The sequence below is a fragment of the Pseudoliparis swirei genome, chromosome 4 (genome assembly GCF_029220125.1).
Source record: "Pseudoliparis swirei isolate HS2019 ecotype Mariana Trench chromosome 4, NWPU_hadal_v1, whole genome shotgun sequence".
NCBI classification, from domain to species: Eukaryota; Metazoa; Chordata; class Actinopteri; order Perciformes; family Liparidae; genus Pseudoliparis; species Pseudoliparis swirei.
This window is the reverse complement of record NC_079391.1, coordinates 27,409,190-27,431,171: the sequence shown is the minus strand read 5'-3', so window position 1 is coordinate 27,431,171 and position 21,982 is coordinate 27,409,190. Positions and strand designations below refer to the sequence as shown.

Below are 21,982 nucleotides of genomic sequence, written 5' to 3'. Positions count from 1 at the left end.
CTGCTCTCTATCGTGTCCTCTGGTTGTAATTGTCACCAACTAAGTGTCACGTATGAGGTTCACTTCACGTATCAATGTTCTGTTAACTCACCACACTGTCCTTCAGTGTTTCCACCAAAGAAAGACATAGGAAGGTCAATGATGATTCCGGATGGCCTATAGAGCACTTTTGTGATGATCTCAGGTATCTCCAATGTCATCACCATATTTGTGCTTGTGATTTGTAGAACCGAATTTTCGTAGGCCGGATACTTCCGTTTCTGATTCACATACACCTGTAGGACAATGTGACAAAACCCATTAGAGAAGACTGTGAAGCACAGCAAGAGTTATAACTCTACAATGCACCACACCACTTAATTAAGTACTCTGAAATAAAATAAAGGAAATGTGTTACTAACGCGAAAAATAATGAATGTCTTTGACAAAGTGTCTGGTTGCTTACCACATTAGTTGCTGTTCCTGAAATCATCAATTGAGTCAAAAGTACCGTGTAGGATCCGTATGTTACAGTAAGACTCTGGGGACAGAATGTGGTGTCCGAAGGATCACAGTCATTGTTATTAACTATTATCGTCAGGTTATATTTATTAATAATCTCTTTGACCAGGTAGTAGGAGCAGTTCGCCTTGAAATTGTATGGCTTTGCATCAAATGTCAGGTAGTGGTATTCAGACCAGACACTGCACACACCTGCAGGATGAGAAGAAACCGTAAAGTAACAACTAGAAGAAGCAGAAAACACAATTGCTATGTTTGTTTAATGGCAAATAACACTGACGACGGTATTTATTCGGGAGATAATTGCTTTAGAAACTACTTTTACTGAAGCTATTTAGAAGTGACTTAGTTGATAGTCGCCTCAGTGCTTTACACTAAATAGTAAATTTTATTAAGTATGTTTATTTACATAGCTATGTAAATAGGCTCCTTAAACTTGATGCTCTGCATTTAAAATAAACAAAGTGGAAACCTGTTTTGAAAGGTTCCATTTAAACTTACATTCACATTCATAGTGAAAGCAGCATTTGTCATTGTCATAGACTTCGACGACTTTGCGTCCATTTACACAGACGGGTGGTTGCAGTTTGGGACAGGCAGTGGTTTTCTCTGTGACCCGGCCATTGGTGCAAGTAGCTGTGGTGCAGTGGCTGGTCTTCCAGGACTCTCCATGCTGGATGGGTATTGAGAAGCAGTAAATCATGCAGGAAATGATGTGTAATTCAACGGATTATTTTCAATGCAGTGCTCTTTTTTCTGCACCTCAACCCAGTGCATTGGGGGCTTTTCAAATGCACCTTTGGTAATTGTGTGGCCAGGATGCAGGGTGGGATCAGAAATAACACATTATCATTCAATATACTTGGGCATGTTGAAGGCTGTGAAAATCATGGACAATCACATTCACTACTTTCATCCCCCTCCATGATGCTCTAAAACATTAGAAATACATTGCCTCAAACGGAAACTTATTTCTGCGTCACAAGAGCTCAATATTGTGCTCCGAGCAGATGAAAACTTTTTACAAGTTGAGTTTACTGTATATGTCCTGACATACATTTTACGTACATTATAGTGCATGATTTCATTTGGTATAATAATGATTAATACAATTCAAGTATAAAAAACCACCATAGTGCCAGTGCTGGAAGTAGATTTCTCTGAAATTGCTTTTGAAGTTAAATCAGTTAGAATGGATTGTTTTACAGGAAAAATGTATCATTGACAATCTGGGAATGAAAAAAGTTTCCTTTTTAGTCTTCATATTATTACATACATTATGTCATGTTAATGATCGAGTGTATGGATGGCTGTGTATGGGTGAATGATGACCTGTAATGTTAAAGCGCTATACACGTACAAGACCATTTACTGGACACAAAGTAGATACTGGTGAAATAAAATGCTTTTTTAGAAACAATTCAATTCACAATCATGAATACAAATATGTGATCTATATCCCACCTTTCTTGTTGAATTTGCATCATTGCAGTCGATGGTAGTTGTTGATGGAGAGAAAGTAGTGCTGGAAATAGTTGCAGTGGTAGTTGTGCCGGGTGTTGTGGGACATGGACTGGATTTTACATCAATTTTACAAGATGCATTGCAATATGCAACATAACACCAGCCTAAGCCATCAGTCCTATTGTACACCAAGTCCCCTGTGAAAATAAGAGTGAAGTTATAAGTTTAGTGCACCAAATACAAATATTAAGAGGGTGTTTATACCTAAATCAGCCTTGCTTAAAAAAAAGAAAAAAGGAGACTGAACTAGGATTAATCTATTTTGTAAAACCAACTCTGAGATATCGTAGGCAGACTAAGCCGTGATCATTTCTAGCCCCAGTTTGTAGTGCCCAGGTTGTTCAAAAGAATGTATCACTATTCTGACGTTGTGTGTTTCCAATCCAGGTAGCTGGTGGGCTGTCAATTTCTTTGGATTTGAAACAGTCGCACAACTTGGGGGCCACAGAGCAGCACATCATAACTATTTATTGTTGAGAGTAGATATTAGAGAAAAAGCAAACAAATACTTTCATTGCCTTTGTATACTGTAACCCAAACCCTAACAAAACAAAAGAGAATGTTTGGTAGTCTTTTCTAGGTCAGCCGTGAGCTTCAACTCTGACAACAAAGACAAACAAAGTAAGGATAAATTGTTGCAATGTTAAACTTGTTCATGCCCTGTGTGAGTGATGTGAATTTTCCTATTACTGTGGTTTCTTATTATTATAAGTTATTGTATAAATTGCAATGTAAGATTAAAACATTTAGGTATCATATATGATCCTGGCAAGGTCATTTATTGTACAGCAATTATGTGTCTGTAACTCTTTCATTCAGTTCCTGAACTGTTACTGAATGAAAGAAGACCTCTTCACTCATTAAATTCCAGTGGTGTAAGCATGTGTACAATTCTGCACAGCTCAGTACATGCTGCACCAACCACCACTGAGCAGCACTTTACCGACAATTTCAATGAATGAAGATTAATGGAAAATGTGTGACTCGGAGGATTTGCAGATATTTGTGAACTAATCATTATCTATTGATTAATTAATGGATTATCTCCTAGTCTGTTTTTAGTCATCATAATCAATATAGTCCTGGATTCAAAGTTATTCAGGAACTACTTATATATGAATGAAAAACAAGATGGCATGAATGGGCCACAAGTCTCCTGACAGTGTTAGTATGTAAAAAGCAAAACAGGGTAACACATTAATGCTGAAAATGTCTTGGGCTATGGATCCTATGAACATTACAAAGACAGTCATAACAAATGAAATCAAACAAAAGACGTTTGCACATGATTTTTTTTAACAGAAGTGAAAAACCTGCCTTGCTCTAGGAGACTGAATACAAATTGCATGAAAATTAATGCGATTCTGTGTGTAACTTAAAAAGAGTGTTGTGGACGGAAGTTTACTGTTTGATCCAATGTTAAAATCATGAAGCATAATAGAAAAGAAAAAAGAAAGCTTTAGAAGTGAAGTTCTGAATCTAGGATGGAATAATTCCCTTTTAGAAATGTAAATGAAAAAAATAATAAAGAAGACAATCTTAAAAAGAAAAAAGGATACTGTGCTGGGACCCTAGATGAGGGAAAAAAGGAAAATGTGAAAAGGGAAAATGAAAAACCACGTACCAGGATAATGTACAGTCCCATTGGCAATGCAGGCACATAACGTTGCAGTTGTGGTTAAGAGAGGTGGTGTAGATACAACTGTGGATCCGGCTGGTCTGGTAGTGTAAAAAGTCGTGCTGCCTGGAAGTGTCTGTGTTATTGGGCCGATGGAAGTTGTACCCTTAAATGTTGTTGCTGAAGTTACAGTCGTGTTCAAAACAACAGGTTGTGTAACAACAGTTGATGTTTGTGTTGTTTCTGTGACTACAACAACTGTTGTTTCTGGGTTTTCTGTTGGCACTGAGATCGTAGTTTGGAAAACACTCGTTGTCAAAGTTGTCACTGGACCAGTGGTGACTGTTGGTACTGCAGTTGTCCCAGCACTCACTGTAGTTTGCTCTTCTGCAGTTGTTTCTGAAGGTGTTGCTGTCGTTCCCGAAGTCGATACTGACGGTACTTCAGTGGTTTGTCACTGTTAGGGTGTTGTGCTGTGGTTCAGGATTTTGTATGCAGTGTGATCAGTTTTGTTGTGCGTTGCCCTGTGAGTATTTGTCGCGTTGTAGTTGTCGCACGGGTGTGTCAGTTGTACAGTCGTCGGTTTGTCTGCTGTCACTTTGCCCTGGTGTTCAAGCTTGTTCAGTGTCCTGTTGTGCTAGGTGTGTCCACTCTGTGTTGTTCTGACGTGTTTGTTGTGTCACAAGTCTGTGAGTTTAGTGTTTGAGGTCCGTTGCGTTGGTCAGTTGTGTGGTCACCAGTGTTGATTTCAAGTTTCTGCCGTTGTTGACCTGGCTGTGGTTGTTTGTCACATGTTGTTGCTGTTGCCAGTGTTTGTGTTGTTCTCCAGTTTCTGAGTTGTGTGTCTGTGTTTCAAAGTGTGTTCAGGTTGGTCACGACTGTGTGAATGTCACGTGGTCAGTGTTACATGGGTTTGGGCCTTGTTTGTCCACTTGCTGAGCTGTTGTAACTGTCTGAGTGTTGTCAGTTGTGCGGTATCAGTTTGCTTCTTGGTTTGCTCTGCAGTTGTTTGACGGGTGTGTGGTGTGTGTGCGACTGTGTCAATGTACGTGGTTTAACATGTGTGTAAATGTCCTGGCGTGTGTTGTGAACCGGTTGTCCGAGTTTCTCAGTCTCGTTGATTGTTGTCGGTTGTCTTGTCGATGTACTGCGTTTCGTGTTGTTTCGTGTGTAGTGTTTTCAGATGTGTTTCAGCCGTGTGTGTTTCAACGGTGTGTCCACAAGTGTTTTGCACTGTTTCAGGGTGTTCTGTCCGTCTGTTGATTGTGTCGTGTGCAGTTGTCCTGCCAGTGCTTGATTGTTTGGGTGCGTGTTCTCAGTGTTTGGTTCGTGTTGTGGTGTACTGAGGTGCTGTGATGTGCTCAGGTGTTGTAGACTTGGGCTGTGTGTGCAACTGTTAGTCTGTTTGTGACACGGACTGTGTTGTGTGCAGTGTAGTTGTTCATGGTTCTGTTTGTGCTTTCGAGTTTGTCGTGTTGTGCGCTGAGTTGTTGTTCAGTGTTGCTGTGCTCCGTGTGGTCTGGTGTGTATGGGTTGTGTGCAACGAGTGCGTGTTTAGAGTGTTCAGTGTCTTGCATGGTGCTTGGTTGTTGTCACTTGATGTAGAGTGTCGTTTGTGCCATGGTTGATTTGCATGGTTTTTAGGTGTTTGCTCCACGTCACGGTTTGTGAATGTCAGATGCTGTGTTGACTGTGTTGTCAACTGTATGTGTGGTGTAACAAGTGCTGCTGAAGTGTTTGGTCTCGGTTTGCCTTAGTTGTCAGTGTCTGACTGTGTTGTCTACGTGTTCTAATGTTGCATGTAGCTTTGTCTGCTTGCCCGACTGCTGTGTTCCGCTGTGGTGTTTTCATGAGTTGTTCAGTGTTTGTATGGTCTCATGGTTGTGGTGCACGTTGAGTTTGTGTCGACTGTGTTTGTCTGCTTGTTAACATGTGAATGTCACTTGGGTGTGATTTGACAGTGTCTTGTATTGTTTCAGTGTGAGTTTTCGGCTTCTGCGTTGTCAAGGTTGCGTGTTCCTGTGTCTCACTGTTTCGGTTGCATGTTGCAGTAGTCACGTGTGCTGTCTGTGTCATGTAGTGCTGTCATGTTGACAGTGTGTCGTTGACTGCGATGGTCTGGTCATAGGTCATGTTGCTTTGCAGTTCTGGGTCTTGATGTCTAGGTTAGTTTGTCCTTGTGCGGTGTCTTGCGTGTTCTGTGTGTGACTGATGCTGCATGTGCAGTTGCGCTGTGCTGTTCGGTTGTCTGCACAGTGGTGGGTGCTGTGTACACTGGTTCAGGTTGATCTGCAGTGTAGTTGCGTGCACTGTGTCTGACTGTTGCTCTGCTGTCGAGTGTTTCTAGTGTAGGGTCTGTGTGTAGTTGTCTGGTTTGCACTTGTCAGTGTGTCTGCTTCATCAGTTGTGCTTCAGTGGTGTTTTGCCACATGTGTGTGAGTTGTTCATTGTTCGCCGGTTGTACACGTGTTCCTTGAGTTCTCAGGATGTGTGCGTTCGATTTCTGAGTGTTTAGCTGGTCGTGTGGAGCTTGTGTCACTGGTGGTGCACTGGTGCTGTACTGTTGTGTTCTTGTTGTCGGTTTGACTGCTTGTTAGTCATTGTCGGTAGAGTGTTTCTGGCTGGTCAACTGGTGTTTCGCGTTGTGAACTAGTCGTCTGTTCTGTTGAGTTTCTCGGGTTAGCTGTTGTCTGCTGTCTCACGTGTCTTGTACTCTGTCGTGCGTGTTAATTGTCGTGTGCAGTGGTGTTGTTGTCGCATCTGTTAGTGTCATGTGTTGTTCAGTGTGGTTGGTTGCGGCTGTGTTATTGATGTTGTCGTGTGCCAGTACTGTCAGTGTTTGCAGCTGTGGATCGTGTCACTGTTCTTTCAGGTGTTTGTCATGTATGCTATGTTGTCATTGCTGACTGATCTATGTTTGCCTTGGTTTCATGGCTCAGTTGTGTCATGTGTCACGTTTGCTTCAGTGTTGGTTTGCTGTTGCAGTGTACGCGACGTGGTTCGACTGTTTGTCTGGTTCAGGTCGTGTTCGTCTGGTTGCGTCTGTGTGTCAGTGTCTGGTAGTGATGACCTTGTTAGTGTGTTGTTCTCAGTCGTGTCTTCGTTTCAAGTGTTACGGTCGGTCTGTCATGGTTTACTTGCATGTCTGGTATACTGACGATGCCTTGACTGTTTGTTTCAGTGTTGATCGTGCATTGTTAGTCAGGGTTGTGCACGCTGTGTCAGTGTACATGTCATGTCACTGCTGTGTCAGTGTCAGTTGTCCGAGTTCTGAGTTCTTCTAGTTGTCGAGTGTGTCATGGTTTGCTGTGTTCATGTATGCTGGTTTATGTCTGCAGCAGTGTTTCGTCACTGAGTTGTCTCAGGTTTGTGTGACAGTGTCGACTGTTGCGTGTGATTTGTCATGTATTGTATGTTAGTGTGTCATGCTTCAGTTAGTTTGTCTGTTCGTCAGGTGTACGTCTGTGTTAGGTTTGTACTGTACGTGTTCGCGTGTGTCCACTGCGATGTACCTGTGTCGGTATGTGCTCGTGTCTGTTGGTCTTCGTGTTGATGGTGAGTTGGAAGTTGTCTGTGGTGTCATGCTGTCTTTGATGTCGTTTCATTCTTGTATGGTTTGAAGTGTCTGTGTTTATGTCTATTGTGTTTACTGTTATTGTTAATACATCATTATTTTATTCATAATTTCTTTCTATTTCAGAATGTTAATGATATTTTTTTGAATTGTTTTTAATGCTTAGCATGTGTAGGCTGCTGTGTGAGCATCGTGTGCTTGTTCATGTTCATTCCATTGTCATCATCGTTGAGATGGTTTGCTTTCAAGGTTTGTTATAATTTGTTAAACTGAGGTGTGATTCATGTGTTTACGTTTCAGTGGTTGTGGTGCCAACAGAAGGTGCTGATGTTACAACTGTGGTTTCAGGGCCTGTTGTTGTGACACCTGGCACTGTGGTCGTAGTTTGTACAACACTCGTTGTCAAAGTTGTCACTGGACCAGTGGTGACTTTTGGTACTGCAGTTGTCCCAGCACTCACTGTAGTTTGCTCTTCTGCAGTTGTTTCTGAAGGTGTTGCTGTCGTTCCCGAAGTCGATACTGACGGTACTTCAGTGGTTGTGGTGCCAACAGAAGGTGCTGATGTTACAACTGTGGTTTCAGGGCCTGTTGTTGTGACACCTGGCACTGTGGTCGTAGTTTGTACAACACTCGTTGTCAAAGTTGTCACTGGACCAGTGGTGACTTTTGGTACTGCAGTTGTCCCAGCACTCACTGTAGTTTGCTCTTCTGCAGTTGTTTCTGAAGGTGTTGCTGTCGTTTCCGAAGTCGTTACTGACGGTACTTCAGTGGTTGTGGTGCCAACAGAAGGTGCTGATGTTACAACTGTGGTTTCAGGGCCTGTTGTTGTGACACCTGGCACTGTGGTCGTAGTTTGTACAACACTCGTTGTCAAAGTTGTCACTGGACCAGTGGTGACTTTTGGTACTGCAGTTGTCCCAGCACTCACTGTAGTTTGCTCTTCTGCAGTTGTTTCTGAAGGTGTTGCTGTCGTTCAAGTCGATACTGACGGTACTTCAGTGGTTGTGGTGCCAACAGAAGGTGCTGATGTTACAACTGTGGTTTCAGGGCCTGTTGTTGTGACACCTGGCACTGTGGTCGTAGTTTGTACAACACTCGTTGTCAAAGTTGTCACTGGACCAGTGGTGACTTTTGGTACTGCAGTTGTCCCAGCACTCACTGTAGTTTGCTCTTCTGCAGTTGTTTCTGAAGGTGTTGCTGTCGTTCCGAAGTCGATACTGACGGTACTTCAGTGGTTGTGGTGCCAACAGAAGGTGCTGATGTTACAACTGTGGTTTCAGGGCCTGTTGTTGTGACACCTGGCACTGTGGTCGTAGTTTGTACAACACTCGTTGTCAAAGTTGTCACTGGACCAGTGGTGACTTTTGGTACTGCAGTTGTCCCAGCACTCACTGTAGTTTGCTCTTCTGCAGTTGTTTCTGAAGGTGTTGCTGTCGTTCCCGAAGTCGATACTGACGGTACTTCAGTGGTTGTGGTGCCAACAGAAGGTGCTGATGTTACAACTGTGGTTTCAGGGCCTGTTGTTGTGACACCTGGCACTGTGGTCGTAGTTTGTACAACACTCGTTGTCAAAGTTGTCACTGGACCAGTGGTGACTTTTGGTACTGCAGTTGTCCCAGCACTCACTGTAGTTTGCTCTTCTGCAGTTGTTTCTGAAGGTGTTGCTGTCGTTTCAAGTCGTTACTGACGGTACTTCAGTGGTTGTGGTGCCAACAGAAGGTGCTGATGTTACAACTGTGGTTTCAGGGCTTGTTGTTGTGACACCTGGCACTGTGGTCGTAGTTTGTACAACACTCGTTGTCAAAGTTGTCACTGGACCAGTGGTGACTTTTGGTACTGCAGTTGTCCCAGCACTCACTGTAGTTTGCTCTTCTGCAGTTGTTTCTGAAGGTGTTGCTGTCGTTCCCGAAGTCGATACTGACGGTACTTCAGTGGTTGTGGTGCCAACAGAAGGTGCTGATGTTACAACTGTGGTTTCAGGGCCTGTTGTTGTGACACCTGGCACTGTGGTCGTAGTTTGTACAACACTCGTTGTCAAAGTTGTCACTGGACCAGTGGTGACTTTTGGTACTGCAGTTGTCCCAGCACTCACTGTAGTTTGCTCTTCTGCAGTTGTTTCTGAAGGTGTTGCTGTCGTTCCCGAAGTCGATACTGACGGTACTTCAGTGGTTGTGGTGCCAACAGAAGGTGCTGATGTTACAACTGTGGTTTCAGGGCCTGTTGTTGTGACACCTGGCACTGTGGTCGTAGTTTGTACAACACTCGTTGTCAAAGTTGTCACTGGACCAGTGGTGACTTTTGGTACTGCAGTTGTCCCAGCACTCACTGTAGTTTGCTCTTCTGCAGTTGTTTCTGAAGGTGTTGCTGTCGTTCCCGAAGTCGATACTGACGGTACTTCAGTGGTTGTGGTGCCAACAGAAGGTGCTGATGTTACAACTGTGGTTTCAGGGCCTGTTGTTGTGACACCTGGCACTGTGGTCGTAGTTTGTACAACACTCGTTGTCAAAGTTGTCACTGGACCAGTGGTGACTTTTGGTACTGCAGTTGTCCCAGCACTCACTGTAGTTTGCTCTTCTGCAGTTGTTTCTGAAGGTGTTGCTGTCGTTCCGAAGTCGATACTGACGGTACTTCAGTGGTTGTGGTGCCAACAGAAGGTGCTGATGTTACAACTGTGGTTTCAGGGCCTGTTGTTGTGACACCTGGCACTGTGGTCGTAGTTTGTACAACACTCGTTGTCAAAGTTGTCACTGGACCAGTGGTGACTTTTGGTACTGCAGTTGTCCCAGCACTCACTGTAGTTTGCTCTTCTGCAGTTGTTTCTGAAGGTGTTGCTGTCGTTCCCAAGTCGATACTGACGGTACTTCAGTGGTTGTGGTGCCAACAGAAGGTGCTGATGTTACAACTGTGGTTTCAGGGCCTGTTGTTGTGACACCTGGCACTGTGGTCGTAGTTTGTACAACACTCGTTGTCAAAGTTGTCACTGGACCAGTGGTGACTTTTGGTACTGCAGTTGTCCCAGCACTCACTGTAGTTTGCTCTTCTGCAGTTGTTTCTGAAGGTGTTGCTGTCGTTCCCGAAGTCGATACTGACGGTACTTCAGTGGTTGTGGTGCCAACAGAAGGTGCTGATGTTACAACTGTGGTTTCAGGGCCTGTTGTTGTGACACCTGGCACTGTGGTCGTAGTTTGTACAACACTTTCGTTGTCAAAGTTGTCACTGGACCAGTGGTGACTTTTGGTACTGCAGTTGTCCCAGCACTCACTGTAGTTTGCTCTTCTGCAGTTGTTTCTGAAGGTGTTGCTGTCGTTCCAAGTCGATACTGACGGTACTTCAGTGGTTGTGGTGCCAACAGAAGGTGCTGATGTTACAACTGTGGTTTCAGGGCCTGTTGTTGTGACACCTGGCACTGTGGTCGTAGTTTGTACAACACTCGTTGTCAAAGTTGTCACTGGACCAGTGGTGACTTTTGGTACTGCAGTTGTCCCAGCACTCACTGTAGTTTGCTCTTCTGCAGTTGTTTCTGAAGGTGTTGCTGTCGTTTCCGAAGTCGTTACTGACGGTACTTCAGTGGTTGTGGTGCCAACAGAAGGTGCTGATGTTACAACTGTGGTTTCAGGGCTTGTTGTTGTGACACCTGGCACTGTGGTCGTAGTTTGTACAACACTCGTTGTCAAAGTTGTCACTGGACCAGTGGTGACTTTTGGTACTGCAGTTGTCCCAGCACTCACTGTAGTTTGCTCTTCTGCAGTTGTTTCTGAAGGTGTTGCTGTCGTTCCCGAAGTCGATACTGACGGTACTTCAGTGGTTGTGGTGCCAACAGAAGGTGCTGATGTTACAACTGTGGTTTCAGGGCCTGTTGTTGTGACACCTGGCACTGTGGTCGTAGTTTGTACAACACTCGTTGTCAAAGTTGTCACTGGACCAGTGGTGACTTTTGGTACTGCAGTTGTCCCAGCACTCACTGTAGTTTGCTCTTCTGCAGTTGTTTCTGAAGGTGTTGCTGTCGTTCCCGAAGTCGATACTGACGGTACTTCAGTGGTTGTGGTGCCAACAGAAGGTGCTGATGTTACAACTGTGGTTTCAGGGCCTGTTGTTGTGACACCTGGCACTGTGGTCGTAGTTTGTACAACACTCGTTGTCAAAGTTGTCACTGGACCAGTGGTGACTTTTGGTACTGCAGTTGTCCCAGCACTCACTGTAGTTTGCTCTTCTGCAGTTGTTTCTGAAGGTGTTGCTGTCGTTCCCGAAGTCGATACTGACGGTACTTCAGTGGTTGTGGTGCCAACAGAAGGTGCTGATGTTACAACTGTGGTTTCAGGGCCTGTTGTTGTGACACCTGGCACTGTGGTCGTAGTTTGTACAACACTCGTTGTCAAAGTTGTCACTGGACCAGTGGTGACTTTTGGTACTGCAGTTGTCCCAGCACTCACTGTAGTTTGCTCTTCTGCAGTTGTTTCTGAAGGTGTTGCTGTCGTTCCCGAAGTCGATACTGACGGTACTTCAGTGGTTGTGGTGCCAACAGAAGGTGCTGATGTTACAACTGTGGTTTCAGGGCCTGTTGTTGTGACACCTGGCACTGTGGTCGTAGTTTGTACAACACTCGTTGTCAAAGTTGTCACTGGACCAGTGGTGACTTTTGGTACTGCAGTTGTCCCAGCACTCACTGTAGTTTGCTCTTCTGCAGTTGTTTCTGAAGGTGTTGCTGTCGTTCCGAAGTCGATACTGACGGTACTTCAGTGGTTGTGGTGCCAACAGAAGGTGCTGATGTTACAACTGTGGTTTCAGGGCCTGTTGTTGTGACACCTGGCACTGTGGTCGTAGTTTGTACAACACTCGTTGTCAAAGTTGTCACTGGACCAGTGGTGACTTTTGGTACTGCAGTTGTCCCAGCACTCACTGTAGTTTGCTCTTCTGCAGTTGTTTCTGAAGGTGTTGCTGTCGTTCCCGAAGTCGATACTGACGGTACTTCAGTGGTTGTGGTGCCAACAGAAGGTGCTGATGTTACAACTGTGGTTTCAGGGCCTGTTGTTGTGACACCTGGCACTGTGGTCGTAGTTTGTACAACACTCGTTGTCAAAGTTGTCACTGGACCAGTGGTGACTTTTGGTACTGCAGTTGTCCCAGCACTCACTGTAGTTTGCTCTTCTGCAGTTGTTTCTGAAGGTGTTGCTGTCGTCCTCGAAGTCGATACTGACGGTACTTCAGTGGTTGTGGTGCCAACAGAAGGTGCTGATGTTACAACTGTGGTTTCAGGGCCTGTTGTTGTGACACCTGGCACTGTGGTCGTAGTTTGTACAACACTCGTTGTCAAAGTTGTCACTGGACCAGTGGTGACTTTTGGTACTGCAGTTGTCCCAGCACTCACTGTAGTTTGCTCTTCTGCAGTTGTTTCTGAAGGTGTTGCTGTCGTTCGAAGTCGATACTGACGGTACTTCAGTGGTTGTGGTGCCAACAGAAGGTGCTGATGTTACAACTGTGGTTTCAGGGCCTGTTGTTGTGACACCTGGCACTGTGGTCGTAGTTTGTACAACACTCGTTGTCAAAGTTGTCACTGGACCAGTGGTGACTTTTGGTACTGCAGTTGTCCCAGCACTCACTGTAGTTTGCTCTTCTGCAGTTGTTTCTGAAGGTGTTGCTGTCGTTCCCGAAGTCGATACTGACGGTACTTCAGTGGTTGTGGTGCCAACAGAAGGTGCTGATGTTACAACTGTGGTTTCAGGGCCTGTTGTTGTGACACCTGGCACTGTGGTCGTAGTTTGTACAACACTCGTTGTCAAAGTTGTCACTGGACCAGTGGTGACTTTTGGTACTGCAGTTGTCCCAGCACTCACTGTAGTTTGCTCTTCTGCAGTTGTTTCTGAAGGTGTTGCTGTCGTTCCAAGTCGATACTGACGGTACTTCAGTGGTTGTGGTGCCAACAGAAGGTGCTGATGTTACAACTGTGGTTTCAGGGCCTGTTGTTGTGACACCTGGCACTGTGGTCGTAGTTTGTACAACACTCGTTGTCAAAGTTGTCACTGGACCAGTGGTGACTTTTGGTACTGCAGTTGTCCCAGCACTCACTGTAGTTTGCTCTTCTGCAGTTGTTTCTGAAGGTGTTGCTGTCGTTTCCGAAGTCGATACTGACGGTACTTCAGTGGTTGTGGTGCCAACAGAAGGTGCTGATGTTACAACTGTGGTTTCAGGGCCTGTTGTTGTGACACCTGGCACTGTGGTCGTAGTTTGTACAACACTCGTTGTCAAAGTTGTCACTGGACCAGTGGTGACTTTTGGTACTGCAGTTGTCCCAGCACTCACTGTAGTTTGCTCTTCTGCAGTTGTTTCTGAAGGTGTTGCTGTCGTTCCCGAAGTCGATACTGACGGTACTTCAGTGGTTGTGGTGCCAACAGAAGGTGCTGATGTTACAACTGTGGTTTCAGGGCCTGTTGTTGTGACACCTGGCACTGTGGTCGTAGTTTGTACAACACTCGTTGTCAAAGTTGTCACTGGACCAGTGGTGACTTTTGGTACTGCAGTTGTCCCAGCACTCACTGTAGTTTGCTCTTCTGCAGTTGTTTCTGAAGGTGTTGCTGTCGTTCCGAAGTCGATACTGACGGTACTTCAGTGGTTGTGGTGCCAACAGAAGGTGCTGATGTTACAACTGTGGTTTCAGGGCCTGTTGTTGTGACACCTGGCACTGTGGTCGTAGTTTGTACAACACTCGTTGTCAAAGTTGTCACTGGACCAGTGGTGACTTTTGGTACTGCAGTTGTCCCAGCACTCACTGTAGTTTGCTCTTCTGCAGTTGTTTCTGAAGGTGTTGCTGTCGTTCCCGAAGTCGATACTGACGGTACTTCAGTGGTTGTGGTGCCAACAGAAGGTGCTGATGTTACAACTGTGGTTTCAGGGCCTGTTGTTGTGACACCTGGCACTGTGGTCGTAGTTTGTACAACACTCGTTGTCAAAGTTGTCACTGGACCAGTGGTGACTTTTGGTACTGCAGTTGTCCCAGCACTCACTGTAGTTTGCTCTTCTGCAGTTGTTTCTGAAGGTGTTGCTGTCGTTCTGGAAGTCGATACTGACGGTACTTCAGTGGTTGTGGTGCCAACAGAAGGTGCTGATGTTACAACTGTGGTTTCAGGGCCTGTTGTTGTGACACCTGGCACTGTGGTCGTAGTTTGTACAACACTCGTTGTCGTTGTCACTGGACCAGTGGTGACTTTTGGTACTGCAGTTGTCCCAGCACTCACTGTAGTTTGCTCTTCTGCAGTTGTTTCTGAAGGTGTTGCTGTCGTTCCGAAGTCGATACTGACGGTACTTCAGTGGTTGTGGTGCCAACAGAAGGTGCTGATGTTACAACTGTGGTTTCAGGGCCTGTTGTTGTGACACCTGGCACTGTGGTCGTAGTTTGTACAACACTCGTTGTCAAAGTTGTCACTGGACCAGTGGTGACTTTTGGTACTGCAGTTGTCCCAGCACTCACTGTAGTTTGCTCTTCTGTAGTTGTTTCTGAAGGTGTTGCTGTCGTTCCTGAAGTCGATACTGACGGTACTTCAGTGGTTGTGGTGCCAACAGAAGGTGCTGATGTTACAACTGTGGTTTCAGGGCCTGTTGTTGTGACACCTGGCACTGTGGTCGTAGTTTGTACAACACTCGTTGTCAAAGTTGTCACTGGACCAGTGGTGACTTTTGGTACTGCAGTTGTCCCAGCACTCACTGTAGTTTGCTCTTCTGCAGTTGTTTCTGAAGGTGTTGCTGTCGTTTCCCAAGTCGTTACTGACGGTACTTCAGTGGTTGTGGTGCCAACAGAAGGTGCTGATGTTACAACTGTGGTTTCAGGGCCTTGTTGTTGTGACACCTGGCACTGTGGTCGTAGTTTGTACAACACTCGTTGTCAAAGTTGTCACTGGACCAGTGGTGACTTTTGGTACTGCAGTTGTCCCAGCACTCACTGTAGTTTGCTCTTCTGCAGTTGTTTCTGAAGGTGTTGCTGTCGTTCCCGAAGTCGATACTGACGGTACTTCAGTGGTTGTGGTGCCAACAGAAGGTGCTGATGTTACAACTGTGGTTTCAGGGCCTGTTGTTGTGACACCTGGCACTGTGGTCGTAGTTTGTACAACACTCGTTGTCAAAGTTGTCACTGGACCAGTGGTGACTTTTGGTACTGCAGTTGTCCCAGCACTCACTGTAGTTTGCTCTTCTGCAGTTGTTTCTGAAGGTGTTGCTGTCGTTCCCGAAGTCGATACTGACGGTACTTCAGTGGTTGTGGTGCCAACAGAAGGTGCTGATGTTACAACTGTGGTTTCAGGGCCTGTTGTTGTGACACCTGGCACTGTGGTCGTAGTTTGTACAACACTCGTTGTCAAAGTTGTCACTGGACCAGTGGTGACTTTTGGTACTGCAGTTGTCCCAGCACTCACTGTAGTTTGCTCTTCTGCAGTTGTTTCTGAAGGTGTTGCTGTCGTTCCAAGTCGATACTGACGGTACTTCAGTGGTTGTGGTGCCAACAGAAGGTGCTGATGTTACAACTGTGGTTTCAGGGCCTGTTGTTGTGACACCTGGCACTGTGGTCGTAGTTTGTACAACACTCGTTGTCAAAGTTGTCACTGGACCAGTGGTGACTTTTGGTACTGCAGTTGTCCCAGCACTCACTGTAGTTTGCTCTTCTGCAGTTGTTTCTGAAGGTGTTGCTGTCGTTCCCGAAGTCGTTACTGACGGTACTTCAGTGGTTGTGGTGCCAACAGAAGGTGCTGATGTTACAACTGTGGTTTCAGGGCCTGTTGTTGTGACACCTGGCACTGTGGTCGTAGTTTGTACAACACTCGTTGTCAAAGTTGTCACTGGACCAGTGGTGACTTTTGGTACTGCAGTTGTCCCAGCACTCACTGTAGTTTGCTCTTCTGCAGTTGTTTCTGAAGGTGTTGCTGTCGTTCCGAAGTCGATACTGACGGTACTTCAGTGGTTGTGGTGCCAACAGAAGGTGCTGATGTTACAACTGTGGTTTCAGGGCCTGTTGTTGTGACACCTGGCACTGTGGTCGTAGTTTGTACAACACTCGTTGTCAAAGTTGTCACTGGACCAGTGGTGACTTTTGGTACTGCAGTTGTCCCAGCACTCACTGTAGTTTGCTCTTCTGCAGTTGTTTCTGAAGGTGTTGCTGTCGTTCGAAGTCGATACTGACGGTACTTCAGTGGTTGTGGTGCCAACAGAAGGTGCTGATGTTACAACTGTGGTTTCAGGGCCTGTTGTTGTGACACCTGGCACTGTGGTCGTAGTTTGTACAACACTCGTTGTCAAAGTTGTCACTGGACCAGTGGTGACTTTTGGTACTGCAGTTGTCCCAGCACTCACTGTAGTTTGCTCTTCTGCAGTTGTTTCTGAAGGTGTTGCTGTCGTTCCCGAAGTCGATACTGACGGTACTTCAGTGGTTGTGGTGCCAACAGAAGGTGCTGATGTTACAACTGTGGTTTCAGGGCCTGTTGTTGTGACACCTGGCACTGTGGTCGTAGTTTGTACAACACTCGTTGTCAAAGTTGTCACTGGACCAGTGGTGACTTTTGGTACTGCAGTTGTCCCAGCACTCACTGTAGTTTGCTCTTCTGCAGTTGTTTCTGAAGGTGTTGCTGTCGTTCCCGAAGTCGATACTGACGGTACTTCAGTGGTTGTGGTGCCAACAGAAGGTGCTGATGTTACAACTGTGGTTTCAGGGCCTGTTGTTGTGACACCTGGCACTGTGGTCGTAGTTTGTACAACACTCGTTGTCAAAGTTGTCACTGGACCAGTGGTGACTTTTGGTACTGCAGTTGTCCCAGCACTCACTGTAGTTTGCTCTTCTGTAGTTGTTTCTGAAGGTGTTGCTGTCGTTCCTGAAGTCGATACTGACGGTACTTCAGTGGTTGTGGTGCCAACAGAAGGTGCTGATGTTACAACTGTGGTTTCAGGGCCTGTTGTTGTGACACCTGGCACTGTGGTCGTAGTTTGTACAACACTCGTTGTCAAAGTTGTCACTGGACCAGTGGTGACTTTTGGTACTGCAGTTGTCCCAGCACTCACTGTAGTTTGCTCTTCTGCAGTTGTTTCTGAAGGTGTTGCTGTCGTTACCGAAGTCGATACTGACGGTACTTCAGTGGTTGTGGTGCCAACAGAAGGTGCTGATGTTACAACTGTGGTTTCAGGGCCTGTTGTTGTGACACCTGGCACTGTGGTCGTAGTTTGTACAACACTCGTTGTCAAAGTTGTCACTGGACCAGTGGTGACTTTTGGTACTGCAGTTGTCCCAGCACTCACTGTAGTTTGCTCTTCTGCAGTTGTTTCTGAAGGTGTTGCTGTCGTTCCGAAGTCGATACTGACGGTACTTCAGTGGTTGTGGTGCCAACAGAAGGTGCTGATGTTACAACTGTGGTTTCAGGGCCTGTTGTTGTGACACCTGGCACTGTGGTCGTAGTTTGTACAACACTCGTTGTCAAAGTTGTCACTGGACCAGTGGTGACTTTTGGTACTGCAGTTGTCCCAGCACTCACTGTAGTTTGCTCTTCTGCAGTTGTTTCTGAAGGTGTTGCTGTCGTTCCCGAAGTCGATACTGACGGTACTTCAGTGGTTGTGGTGCCAACAGAAGGTGCTGATGTTACAACTGTGGTTTCAGGGCCTGTTGTTGTGACACCTGGCACTGTGGTCGTAGTTTGTACAACACTCGTTGTCAAAGTTGTCACTGGACCAGTGGTGACTTTTGGTACTGCAGTTGTCCCAGCACTCACTGTAGTTTGCTCTTCTGTAGTTGTTTCTGAAGGTGTTGCTGTCGTTCCTGAAGTCGATACTGACGGTACTTCAGTGGTTGTGGTGCCAACAGAAGGTGCTGATGTTACAACTGTGGTTTCAGGGCCTGTTGTTGTGACACCTGGCACTGTGGTCGTAGTTTGTACAACACTCGTTGTCAAAGTTGTCACTGGACCAGTGGTGACTTTTGGTACTGCAGTTGTCCCAGCACTCACTGTAGTTTGCTCTTCTGCAGTTGTTTCTGAAGGTGTTGCTGTCGTTCCCAAGTCGATACTGACGGTACTTCAGTGGTTGTGGTGCCAACAGAAGGTGCTGATGTTACAACTGTGGTTTCAGGGCCTGTTGTTGTGACACCTGGCACTGTGGTCGTAGTTTGTACAACACTCGTTGTCAAAGTTGTCACTGGACCAGTGGTGACTTTTGGTACTGCAGTTGTCCCAGCACTCACTGTAGTTTGCTCTTCTGCAGTTGTTTCTGAAGGTGTTGCTGTCGTTCCCAAGTCGATACTGACGGTACTTCAGTGGTTGTGGTGCCAACAGAAGGTGCTGATGTTACAACTGTGGTTTCAGGGCCTGTTGTTGTGACACCTGGCACTGTGGTCGTAGTTTGTACAACACTCGTTGTCAAAGTTGTCACTGGACCAGTGGTGACTTTTGGTACTGCAGTTGTCCCAGCACTCACTGTAGTTTGCTCTTCTGCAGTTGTTTCTGAAGGTGTTGCTGTCGTTCCCAAGTCGATACTGACGGTACTTCAGTGGTTGTGGTGCCAACAGAAGGTGCTGATGTTACAACTGTGGTTTCAGGGCCTGTTGTTGTGACACCTGGCACTGTGGTCGTAGTTTGTACAACACTCGTTGTCAAAGTTGTCACTGGACCAGTGGTGACTTTTGGTACTGCAGTTGTCCCAGCACTCACTGTAGTTTGCTCTTCTGCAGTTGTTTCTGAAGGTGTTGCTGTCGTTCCCGAAGTCGATACTGACGGTACTTCAGTGGTTGTGGTGCCAACAGAAGGTGCTGATGTTACAACTGTGGTTTCAGGGCCTGTTGTTGTGACACCTGGCACTGTGGTCGTAGTTTGTACAACACTCGTTGTCAAAGTTGTCACTGGACCAGTGGTGACTTTTGGTACTGCAGTTGTCCCAGCACTCACTGTAGTTTGCTCTTCTGCAGTTGTTTCTGAAGGTGTTGCTGTCGTTCCCGAAGTCGTTACTGATGGTACTTCAGTGGTTGGGAAATGAGATACAGTCCACAATTAGTATATTGTTTAGAAATCCAAACACGTTTTCTTTCTCTCGTCATTTTAATTACATTCCTCCCAGATTTGAAGAACATGAAATTAATAACATTTTGTTTGTTGAATATATTTTCTTACCTGAAGTTGTCTTTTCAACTGTGCTGAATGCAAAGGCAGTAGTTGTAGGCCCTGCTGTGGTAGTAGTAATGCACTCGTACATGCTTCTGCTTATGGTCCCATTGGCCCCACACTTAGCTGTGATGCAGTTTCCCAGGCCATCCGTGGTGTTGTAGATGGTTTTCCCATATTCATAGGTGTTTCCATTAACACAGCATGTACAAGCTGCAGAGCGAGAGAGATCATGTTTTACATTTTTTCAACGTTTTGTGTGTTTCTGTGGGTGTGTGTGTGTGTCCGTGTATTCTCATACAAAAACTATTTACTGTAAAAAGTCAGTGTGTATGTGTACTTACAGTTCACATCGTAACTGCACCCTATTCCAAGGACATCACAGGAGCTTTAAAATATAAGGAACAAGTCGTCACGTCATTGACCTTTTAGTATTATACATGCCACAAGCAAATCTCACTCAGAGGAAGGGAATTTTTGGTTTTAATTGACAGAGCAATATGTCTGTAGAAGAGCTGATCAGTAAATACTGAGGGGGATAACTGGACCTATCAGTGGAAGCTAGAAGAACACTCTAGTTACATATGTGCTCCAAATACTGAAAAGCTGAGCCCCGGAAACATGTTGCATCTCATCATTTACATAAAACGTTGCCTTCGCTCTTCTTCATTCTCTCCCTGTTAACCAAAAGCAGTTACGTACCATTCACTGTTTTCTGTCCCTTTCTTCTATTCATATTTCCAACAGACTGTACCCTAATTGTCATTGGACATCCAGCCAGCCTGGTGACTCGGTCCATACAAAATCTACTCAGCATGGAGTAAATGCTCCTAATTAAATGTGTGTGCCATTTTTCTCCCTGATGGAACACTTGACTCCCACACACTTGAAAAGTGCTCTAAAATCTAAAGTCATTAATTTACAATGACTTTACAATCTCAAATGATATTAACATCATCTGGCTGGTCACCAGAAATGTCGGGAAACACGATTACTCGGTGTACGGGTTGGGGTTGACTTTAATTTATATAGATTGTTACCTTGTGTACTGTATCTTGTAGTGAATTTTCAGATTTTAAATCCGTAGCTTTTTATCATGGTGCCAACCCTCTTTGTTTAATTTAGTTTACAGTCCTTCAAAATCAAACAGCTCTTCATTACTGAGCTATAGCTGAGCTGATACATTTTGGGGTTAAGTGTTTTGCCCAAGGACACTTAATCAACATTTGATTACATGACATTACATTTAGCAGACGCTTTTATCCATAGCGACTTACAATAAGTGTATTCAACCTAGAGTACAAACTAAGAACAACAAGAATACAGAAAGTAACATTTCCTCAACATAGTCGAACTACAAAAGTACCATAATAAGAGCCATTTAATTGCCACTGAAGTGCTAATCTGTGTTTTAATCCAAATATAGTCGGAAAAGATGTGTTTTTAGTTTCCGGCGGAAGATGTAGAGACATGGGATAGCGGAGCTGCCGATCCTCTTAATTGAAGGACGACCCTGCTCACCACTGAGCCTCAGTCGCCCCATTAAAAGGTAGAGAGCTACTCCACCGTTCAATAACCTGGACAGAATCCGCACTGCTTCTCTTGAATCTACGGTTCGATAAATGGTCGCAGCCTCCTTTCCAGCACCCTGGCATAAGCTTTCCCCGGGAGGCTGAGTAGTGTGATATCCCGATAGTTCGAGCACACTCTCTGGTCCCCCTTCTTTTTTTTTTATCTGCCAGTACATGGTCACTGTTCCCGACCCCCATGTGACAGTGAAAAGTCGTGTCAGCCATGACATCCCAGCACTGTTCAGCGCCTTCAGCATCTCAAGGCGGATCTCATCCATTTTCCCTTCCAATGTGGTCCAATTATGATGTCACTCAGAAGAGTGAACCTCCACTAAGATTGCTGGGGGACATCTTATGATACTCTCTTCTCTATCTTCTGTATGAATTCATGTCCCATCAATGCACATTACTAACTCTGCTTCTTCCCCGGAGACTTTGTGCTTTCTCGCCTCAAAGGTTTTCATTGATCGTGGCTATGTCTGGAGCCTCCTGCCTCCTGCCAGGGCCCTGCTGATGCCCACTTTTCTCTATCTCCTACTGTTTACATGGATCATAGTTATATCTGGACCCTAGTCCTGCCCGACACCTCCTTCTAATATCATTTTTATTAATTCAGTTTTTTATTTTTATTTTATATAGCCCAACATCAAAAATTAGAAATTTGCCTCAGAGAGCTTTACAATCTGTACACATACGACATCCCTGTCCCAGGACTTCACATCGGATCAGGAAAAAAATTATATTACATCCACTGTTGCTGCTATTTTTATTTGTTGTAACTTGTTCATCACGCCTACTCATATGAATAATTTCTGTTATATTCATTGAACATGTAATTATGTTATGTTGTTCATTCTGTACACTTGACATCTATTGTACTTATTGTACATCCTAATAGAGGGATCCTCCTCTGTTGCCCTCCTTGAGGTTTCCTCCCTTTTTCTCCCTGTTATAGTTTTTTTGGGGAAGTTTTACCTTTTACATGTGAGGTCCTGGAACAGAGGATGTTGTATGTGTACAGATTGTAAAGCCCTCTGAGGATGATTTGTAATTTGTGATTTTGGCCTGCACAAAATCAATT

At 45.3% G+C, this 21,982-nt stretch overlaps 1 protein-coding gene across 1 annotated transcript in view; it reads right to left on the bottom strand.

The window, feature by feature from the left end:
• Nucleotides 1–21,179, bottom strand: part of LOC130193232 (mucin-5B-like) — a 28,128-nt gene extending 6,949 nt beyond the window's left edge. Inside the window, exons 1-7 of the mRNA XM_056413682.1 lie at nt 21,140–21,179; nt 19,340–19,543; nt 3,650–4,075; nt 1,966–2,162; nt 1,003–1,174; nt 446–693; nt 92–275 (exon numbers count right to left, since the gene is read on the bottom strand). Coding sequence (XP_056269657.1) covers nt 92–275; nt 446–693; nt 1,003–1,174; nt 1,966–2,162; nt 3,650–4,075; nt 19,340–19,543; nt 21,140–21,179 — 1,471 coding nt within the window. The remainder of the gene's footprint in view (nt 1–91; nt 276–445; nt 694–1,002; nt 1,175–1,965; nt 2,163–3,649; nt 4,076–19,339; nt 19,544–21,139) is intronic.
• Nucleotides 21,180–21,982: the final 803 nt, after the last annotated feature.